At 37.5% G+C, this 9,498-nt stretch overlaps 2 protein-coding genes across 5 annotated transcripts in view; one reads left to right on the top strand and one right to left on the bottom strand.

Moving 5' to 3' along the window:
• Positions 1 to 5,183, top strand: part of LOC118737777 (protein toll) — a 141,590-nt gene extending 136,407 nt beyond the window's left edge. For all 3 annotated transcript variants that reach the window (XM_036468530.1, XM_036468529.1, XM_036468531.1), the window contains 2 exons: positions 1,518 to 2,900; positions 3,002 to 5,183. In XM_036468530.1, the coding sequence (XP_036324423.1) occupies positions 1,594 to 2,900; positions 3,002 to 5,123 (3,429 nt within the window). In that variant the 5' untranslated portion in view covers positions 1,518 to 1,593 and the 3' untranslated portion in view covers positions 5,124 to 5,183. The remainder of the gene's footprint in view (positions 1 to 1,517; positions 2,901 to 3,001) is intronic.
• Positions 1 to 9,498, bottom strand: part of LOC118737779 (cation-independent mannose-6-phosphate receptor) — a 196,249-nt gene that overhangs the window by 54,450 nt on the left and 132,301 nt on the right. The gene's annotated exons all lie outside the window — the stretch shown is intronic.

Consider the following 9,498-nt stretch of genomic DNA (forward strand, 5'->3'; position numbering starts at 1 on the left):
GGGATTTTTTTTAAGGAATTTGAAATTTCAAAGATATGATTCATCAAAAATTTTATTTAAAAAATTCAGTGCAATCTAGAATAACGATGTGGGTACCAAATAAAAGAGGAAACTGTAGAAATAAAAAAGTAAATAATTTTTTTTGGTGCATAAGGACGCATATATATTGAAAAATTCATTTTAATTAATTTAGTTTTTTTTGGCAAATAAAACTAGAAGTAGGAAATTCGAGGATGTGGTCGTGTATATATTAGTCTTTAACATGTATTTTAAAAGAAAGGCAAATTTAAAAAAATAGTCAAAATCAAGATTTTCGAATGTCATTTTTATTCCTTAATTCGTCCTTATGCTCCAAAAAATTTAATATTTCACTATTTTTTTTTTGTTTTTGAGTAATAATATCTGTGAATTGTCGAAAGCTAATACGGTGTTTACGTGATGCAATTTTACGGGCAACTTTTAGTTCAAAGCAACAATCGGCTGCTGTGAAGGACCTATCAAATAATCACTTCCAATGAAGTTGGGGCAGCTACCTTTTGATTCAACTAATCGCCTCTAAAATTGCCTAGAAAATCGCCTCATTTGAACACCGTTTAAAACTAAAACCGCAGGTTTACTATATTTGGCCGAAATTTCGCGAATATGTATAATATTTTTTTTGCGTACAATGTAAAATTAAAATTTTTTTTGATGTACAAACATAAATGTTTTATATATTTATATTGTTAATAACGGAAAAAAATTTGTATAAGTCAAATTTTTTTAACTCATCATATGCCAAAAATCTTAAGTGAAAAGAACACAAGTTCAAAACAGGAAGTGCATTCAAAACTACTTAGAAAATTAACAAAAGAAATTATACGGAATTCGTTTGGTCTTTTCTTTTGCATAGCACAGCAGCAGCATCTATTACAATAGCAACTTTGAGAGGTCGACAAAAAATATCACTTTTCAGCTTTTATTTGCCGCTTACCTTTGCTAAGCCAACAACATATAACGCTTGTTAACAAGTCATTAAAGACAGTGTCCACAGCATTCGCGCTTCAAGGACACACGAGCTCACAGTAACAAAAAAAAAAAAAAAACAGAGTAAGCGTAAGCAAATTCATTTCAAGTGACAAATGCGCGTGCCGATTCCAGGAAGATCATAAAATATATAGTGGAAAAATCGACAAGAGTCTCATAGTGATTTGACAATAGAGTCGGCTAGAAGACCAGGTATACTTAGCACGCAGCGGCAAAGGGTTTTTCCATAGCTAACACAGGCAAGCAAATGGAAGCGTAGGTGGGTTAGTAGTAGGTAGTTAGTGAAAAGAGTGTATGGTAGACTAAAATGAGTTATGCGAGCGATGGCAAGAAGATGGTTTTCTAGTATTAAGACAGCAACTAAAGCGAAAACAACTATCTTATGCATAGGTGTGCAATAATTTTAAGCTACATTTATTTTATTTTTTTAAATCTTCCTTTTCTAATTTATTTAGTTCTAATTTCTATAATTTTTTTTTATCTGCTTTTAGCTGCAATCAAGCGCCTAGCAGCCACAAAATAGTGGCCAGTCTAACAAACATTCCAGCAAACAGCTTCGTGACCAGCATGCGCCATCACACGCCACCTGCCAGCGGGTGTTGGCTGCTGCCCCCACAGCGCCGCTTCACAACTACCACCAACATCACCACCGCTAATTGCAGACTTCCCCGTCCCACATTCGCAATCGCGCTCGCTGTGTTCATCATTGCTTGCCAACTGCCGGCGTCCACTTTGGCCGTCTTCTCACAAAAAGACTGTCGTGATCTCGGCGCCAACTCGCATTGCCAATGCTCAACGATGCCCTCACGCTTCGAGATTCAATGCCCGCCCATGGATTTTAATCAGAAATTCACTTTACAAATCAGTCCCGGCGAGCATGTGCAAATCGAATGCGATCGTGTGGATGCGCGCGAATACAGCCTACTGCCGCGCATGTCGATTGGCGTTAGTAAAATCGTACAGATCCGTCACTGCCCGCTGCCGGGACATACGCCTATCGCGCGCCTCTTCGAACACTTGGGCATAACAAAGGTGAATTATTTGATGTTCGAAAGTGGCGAATTGGGCGCCAATCTGACGCGTCACCATCTCAGCGATTTGGAGAATTTGGCGCACCTACGCTTCAGCTCGAACAGTTTGACGCACATGCCGGAAGATTTGTTTGCCGATTTACGCAATTTGAATTGGTTGGACTTGCGTTCGAATAATGTAAACTTAACGGAAAAACTATTTGAGCCACTAAAAAGTTTGACATTCCTCGAACTTGGACACAATAATTTGAAAACATTACCAAAGGGTATTTTTAAGAACCAGCAAAAACTGTTGCATCTCAATTTGTGGGGTAACCAGTTGCGTAATCTCACCAAAGACGTATTCGAGGATGCCACTGCATTGACCGACATAGACTTGAGTGCCAATAATATTGAAACCTTTGCACCAGACGTCTTTCAGCCACTAACCAATCTAAGCAGCATCTACATTAATGCCAATCATATACGCGACTTGCCTTATGGACTCTTCGCCAACAATAAAAATCTCACTGAATTCCGCTTGATCAACAATCGTGTGGCACTCATCTCGCTGCCGTCTGGACTCTTTGCCAACTTGCCGCATTTGAAGGATGTGCGTTTGACTTGCGAGCTCGAGGCAGTGCCCGAGGATCTGTTTAAAAACTCAACAAAACTGACAAATTTGACTATGAAGGAAAATATGTTGACTACCTTGCCAGCTAAGCTGCTATTCGACCAACCGGAGCTGTACGATTTGGACCTGACGCATAATCGGCTACAAACGCTGCCAGATGGCTTGTTCCAGAACACAAGAAACTTGGTGGAACTCAGACTGTCGCACAATCAGCTCACAGAAATTTCAAGGTAAGCAAAACAAACTGTACAACGATAAATATAAAAGCCGTTTTAAAACATTTGCAATTTACACTAATAAACAACTTTTTCCACATTTTTTCCGCTAACAGCGAACTTTTCAATCCACTGGTGCGTCTGGAAATCTTACACGTAGACAACAACAACCTCTTTACAATCAATATCAATGCCTTCCACGACACGGCCAACTTGAAATTCTTAAATCTGGAAAACAACAAAATCGATCTCACCGAAGCGCATGCCGCCATGCTCGAACCCAGCCAGCATTCGAATTCTGATTTCGATGCAAGCTCACCATTCCAATTCCTCTACCAGCTTGAAGAGCTGAACTTGCGCAACAACTCCATCATGTACATCTTCAATGACTGGAAGACCCAACTACTCGAACTGCAAAAGCTCGATCTCAGCTACAACAACATCACCATCTTCCACGACCAAGACCTGCAGTTCCTCAGCAGGCATAGCGTCGAGGTAAATCTCACGCACAATCTCATACACGAAATCAACTTCAACACAATCAAAATCATGGACGCGCCTTTCGCCGATCGCGTAGTGCACATAGACCTCAACAATAACCCGCTCCACTGCGACTGCCTAATGCTACCCTTCTTGCAGTTCGTTTTCGGCGAATTCAAAGATAAATTCGAGTACAAAATCGATCTGACAACATCCAATTTGCAATGTGCTGGTCCGCCAGCGTTGAAGGATAAGCATATGCACGAACTCAGCTACATGGAACTGGTGTGTCCACTGGACGACAGCGCCTCCAGCGTAAAGCGTTGTCCTCGCGGCTGCGAATGCTGGGTGCGTCCGCACGATCTTATGCTCTTGCTGAACTGCTCCAATGGTAATATGACACGTTTGCCAACACTGCCGCACGAGCCGCTACTCAAGGGCATTGAGTTGTTTGTAGAGAACAATAATATTGCCAGGCTACCTTTGGCCACCACCAGCGGTTATGCGGATGTGAAGCGAATTCATGCCGCCGGCAACCAACTACGCCAGATCGATGTCAACAACTTGCCCGTGGGTCTGCAGTACTTGGACGTGCGTCACAACATGTTACAGCGGCTTAACATAAGCGTGCTGAATTTCCTGAACAGCAGCAGCGCGATCGAGGGCCTACTACTATCACACAACGCGTGGGTTTGCGACTGCGAAGCGAAGCCGCTGCTTGAGTTCACACAGAACGCTGCAGTACTGCAGAAGCTGTCCGTGCGTGATTTCAATCAGATGCGCTGCGCCGTCGATTCGGCAAAGCCGCAACATGTGCAGCTGTTCAAAGATATTTCCGTTGCGGACATTTGTCCCACTGAAATAGGTTTGGTCATCGCTTTCGGCATCATCATAGCACTGCTCGGTCTGCTAATAGGCATTTGTGTAGCGCTGTTTTACAAATACAATCAAGAAATTAAAGTTTTCCTCTACGCGCATAACTGGTGTCTGTGGTTCGTCACCGAAGAAGAGCTAGACAAGGACAAGAAATACGATGCTTTCGTTTCCTACTCACACAAAGATGAAGCCTTCATCGCCGACTACCTTGTGCCCGAGCTAGAGCATGGCCCTATACCGTTCAGGCTGTGCGTGCACGTGCGTGACTTCATTGTTGGCGGCTGTATACCTGAGCAGATTGTGCGCTCGGTGGACGAATCAAGACGCACCATTGTAGTGCTGTCGCAGAACTTTATCGAGTCAGTGTGGGCGCGCATGGAATTCCGTGCCGCACACCAGTCGGCGCTCAACGAGAAACGCAATCGGTTGATAGTTATCATCTACAGTGACATTGAAAACATTGAAAATTTGGATAGCGAACTTCAGGCTTACCTCAAGACAAACACCTACCTAAAATGGGGTGATCCATACTTCTGGGACAAGTTGCGCTATGCTATGCCACATCCGAGCAGAAAAGCAGGCGGCGGCGGCAGCGGCGGTGGACTGGAGAAGAGCGCAATGAAGAGCTCAGTCGATGATAAGCTCGAACTGATCAAACCATCACCGGTAACGCCTTCACCCACTACGCCACCAGCAATGGCGGCGAAGAATCCCTTGATAGCACATTTGAATGGTGGCACACCGCAGACGGCGATTATCATACCAAATGGTAAGATGGCAAATGGCAATGCGACACAGTATCACATGAATGGCAAGACACCGAATGGACACATCAATGGCGCTTTCATTATCAATACAAATGCCAAGCAGAGCGATGTATAGAATAGGGAGAAAGCGGAAGTGTTTCAGTTCGACGACGATCTGTTGTTTCGATGAGCCTGAGACATGAACGCGTTTTAAGGCGATGAAAAAATAATGAAAGAGAGCGAGAAAGAGGCGCGCAGTTAGAGAGAGGAGTAATTGAAAATTAAGAATGGGAAGCGAAAGGGCGAGAGACACAAGCGTAATAGAGAGAGCGCACGAAATGCAACTTTGTGTTAGAGAGGCTTGGTGGATTAGAGAACGAAAAATGCCAAATCGACTCGCAAAGTGTGGAGCGTTAAAAAATGTGGGGTTAGAAAATAAACAAAAAATCGCTTCAGCTTACAGTTTATTTTCGTAATGAGAAATACGTTTTTGCATTAAATATTTTTTTTTTTAAGTTTCCTTCGTTGAACAAAAAACTTTTAAAAGTTTATGAGCGCGGCGACAATTTTTAAATTGTAATTAATGTATTTAAGCTAATTTAGAACTAGTTTTAAATGGATTATAGAACAAAAACTCGAATTTTTTCACAAACAAAACAAAACTGAGGGTCTCAGCTCAAAACCAATTCAATAGTTTATTTTTAACTATTTCTGCTTTTTACTATTTTTGGACTTGTAAAAATATATACATATGTAGTATCTCACATGCAGACATATTTTTATACTCTCGCTAGCGTTAAGCGTGTAGAAACCTAACGGTTAGTTATAGCCAAGCAGGAAAATATGTGTCTAACAATTTTTAACACTTAAGGCTACTTCGCTACACACTCATGTTACATAGTGTAAACAAATGGCTCAATTTAGTTGTTAAGCTCTTGACATTTGTGTTCAAATATTTAAAAAAGAAATACGAGTTTCCACTTTTTGTTAGAAATATCAAAGAAAAAACTCAATGCCGAAAATTAAATTTTTTTCCAGGAGATTTATTTTTGAAAATATGAAGAAAAACGCAGAAGCTGTTATATTTTTTATTATAAACGACAATCTCGGGATAGTATGGCGTGTAATTTTAATAAGGAATCTCGATTTTTTTTGTTAGCATAGATTTTTATTTAATTTTTGTCACGAATCTTATTTTCTAACTAAAAAAAACTCAGTTTATGGTAATTGTGATTATTTTTCTCGAATTTCGCCAACGTAATTTCCTTAATGGCCTTTTTACATACATACATACATATGTAAATGTCCCGATGTAAACCCTCACTGTTAATAACATAAATATAAATATAGTAAGTAGCAGTCATAGTACTGTTAAGTGTAACATTCACACTGGTCTAAGCATACACTCACACACACACATACATAAAGAAGAATGCATACAATTACATACACAAATTTCACAAAAATGCAATATGAGAATCCAAAAACTCGTAAATAGCAACTAAATATAGATACACTCGATTAAAAATTGTACTTAGCTATAAGTATGTATTTAGCATTATGTAATTGTGAATCTAATTTTGAGCTATTTAATAAGTATGTACTTAGTAGATTTTTCAAAATACGTATATCATAAAACAATTAGATATAAATACAAAAAAAGCAAGTATGTAACTTTAGAAAAGTATATACATATACCCATACAAATGCCTTCTACAAAAATATATTAAAACAATAAGAATAAAAGTAAATAATTAAAGAAAAAACTAATACTAAGAATACATTTATTTAAGCTGGTAGTTGTACATCAATAAAAAAATAATAATTTTTCAGTTCACAAATGCAGAATTAATGCAAATATAAAATAAAACGTAATTAAGCGCTGAATTAATTTAATTTCACAAAATTCTGACCACACTTTCATATGGAAAAGAAAAACTTCAGTTTTATAATCTCACTTGCAATACATACGAGTATGTATGTACTAGTTACAATGACAACAAAAGACTCTCAAATAACTCTAATCGAATAAGTGAAACTCGAAATAAAATAGACTTTTTTCGGTTGTCACTCACATACATACATACATACATAAAGATGCATCTGTGCGTATCATCACATTTATCTCATAAACAGTGACAAACATATAATCAAACTTATGTGAATACTATATTACACATACATACATACATACATACATACATATGTCGCTCGAATATTTGTGTGCTGTATAAGTGTATCTACATACACATTTATGTACGTAAATAAAATAAAATTGGTGTATCCTCCAAATACACACACACTACCAAAAACGCATATAATATTTGGAAAAAATTTACGGTATGTGTATAATTTTGCTAAGTGTATGTATGTATATTTAGGTATGAAGTAATGCGAATAAAAATTTAAAATCAAATACATATTTTAAAAGTAAAACCACAAAAAGCCTTTTCTTATCTCGTCTTTTTAATGTAAAAAAGCGAATTGCTGTCCGTTAGTCTTCCTACCTTCAGCGTCAAATATTTAACCAATAACATATACAGCACAATTTTAAATATTCTCGCGGAGTAATATTCTCAAGAATTTTTTTTTCTCGAGAAAAAATCCTACTATTATTTTTCGCAAGGTAGAGTAATAATTGAGGAAGTAGAATTTCGAATATTCGAAATCAGCTGTTTTGCCAAATGACATTTCATTTAGACATTTTGAGAGAATTCAAAAGTTTGAACTTTTTGTTGAATTTTATATCGCTTTAAGAAAATATTAAAAAGAATGCATAGTATTGCCTTTCATGTGGCTGTGGAGGAAGTATGTACATGGCGAATTGGAGCTACAGGAAACTCAACAGAGATCTATAAGAAGGAGCCTGCGCGATAATACGAATCCGCTTGAGTAGCCGCAATCATTGCAAATACCAACACATACCATTTGTACATATATTTTAAATAATGTATCGCTTTCTCAGCCCAGTCCACCTTCAGTAAAGTTCTCAAAGAAGTAACTGAACATTTTGAAATTATGTTGTGCTCAATTGCTGATTATTTTGGCTTTTCGACCTTAAATAAGAATGATTGTAGTACATTATTACTGTTTTTTATTAGAAATTAGTATTTTTTCCATTAAAAATTGCTAAACTTAAATTTTTCTTCAGCGTTGCTTTCAAAACAGTTGGGGAAAAAATCCTTTAAAAATGGCATCTCTAAATTTTGTTTGCCCTTTTTGGAACGTTGTTCAGAATAAGAGGAAAGGAAGAAGAGAAAAACTCCTAAGGAATTTTTGTTCAGAATAAGAAGATAGAGAGAAGTGCGAAATTTCCCAAGGAATTTGTATTTAGAATCGGGCTGATAAATAACAGTTTCAAGCCGTAAACGAAATTTAGGAAAATTCAACAAATTTTCATAAAAATTTTACCTTTTTAATCTGAATCTTTAGAACATTTTTGGGTATGCAGTTTTACAGCCTATACAATTTTAGTCTAATGAAGTGCAAGCTTCAAATGGCTAAAAAATCGCCTTGATTTTTGAGAATTTTTTCTATGAAGAGTGCTTTAGCGGTGTTTTTACATATATAACAAATGGCATTTTTAAAAACTGGGGTCGATTTTTTGAATATTATGAATATTTAATAAAAATTATCACGTGAACATTTGTTTGACTCACTGTCCTAGCGTTGAGGATGTTTTTTTTTTAACTTTTTTGCCGAAAAAAAAAATATTATGAGTTAAAAATTTTTTGTGGTGTAAGGGTAGATTTATATTACAGTACTTATGAGAACAAAATAATGAAAATTTGAATTTGTATTAATGTCGGTTTATTTGGCTTCGAAATTTATATTCGAACGTTCCTAAAAAAGAAAGAGATTTGGATATCAAAGTCAACCGATTTGCGTAAATTGTCATCCCTGGAGAGCAAAATACTTTCAAGAGAAAGCAGTGAAGAGAAAGTGAAAATGTGATATAAAAGCAAACAAAAGATTGGATTAACTTTAAAACAAATTTATATGTACGTTCGGGACGTTACGTTACGGACGTTACTCCTTTTCCGTTGAAAAATTTAATTTTTTTTTAAAGCCATATTGTTGTATACGCACTCAGTCTGGTAAACATCCGGTCCAATGAATGTGTACTCAGTGTCAATTCTACCAAAGCAGACACAAGCAAGTATAAAACTCCTCTATTTAAACCTCCCATCCCAAAAGGGGTCGCACTTACTCTCTCAACCGAAGTCAAATACCTTTGAGTTATTATAGACAAGAAATTGGACTGGAACTGAAACATTGAAGACCGCTTCAGAAAGGCCAATATCGCTCTGTTTGCCTTTAAGGCAAAAAATGGGGAATAAAACAACATATAAAAGTATACTGAATGTACACAGCTGTGATAATTAGTTAAGACCCATCCTTTTCTACGGGGTCACCGTATGGTGGCCTGCGCTAAACCAAACATTGTCCAGAGCCAACGTGGAACAGTTGCAGAGGACAGCTGTCATACTCTTCACGGGAGCACTGCCCAC

The sequence above is a fragment of the Rhagoletis pomonella genome, unplaced genomic scaffold (assembly GCF_013731165.1).
Source record: "Rhagoletis pomonella isolate Grant_MI unplaced genomic scaffold, Rhpom_1.0 Rhpom_scaffold_00004, whole genome shotgun sequence".
NCBI lineage: Eukaryota > Metazoa > Arthropoda > Insecta > Diptera > Tephritidae > Rhagoletis > Rhagoletis pomonella.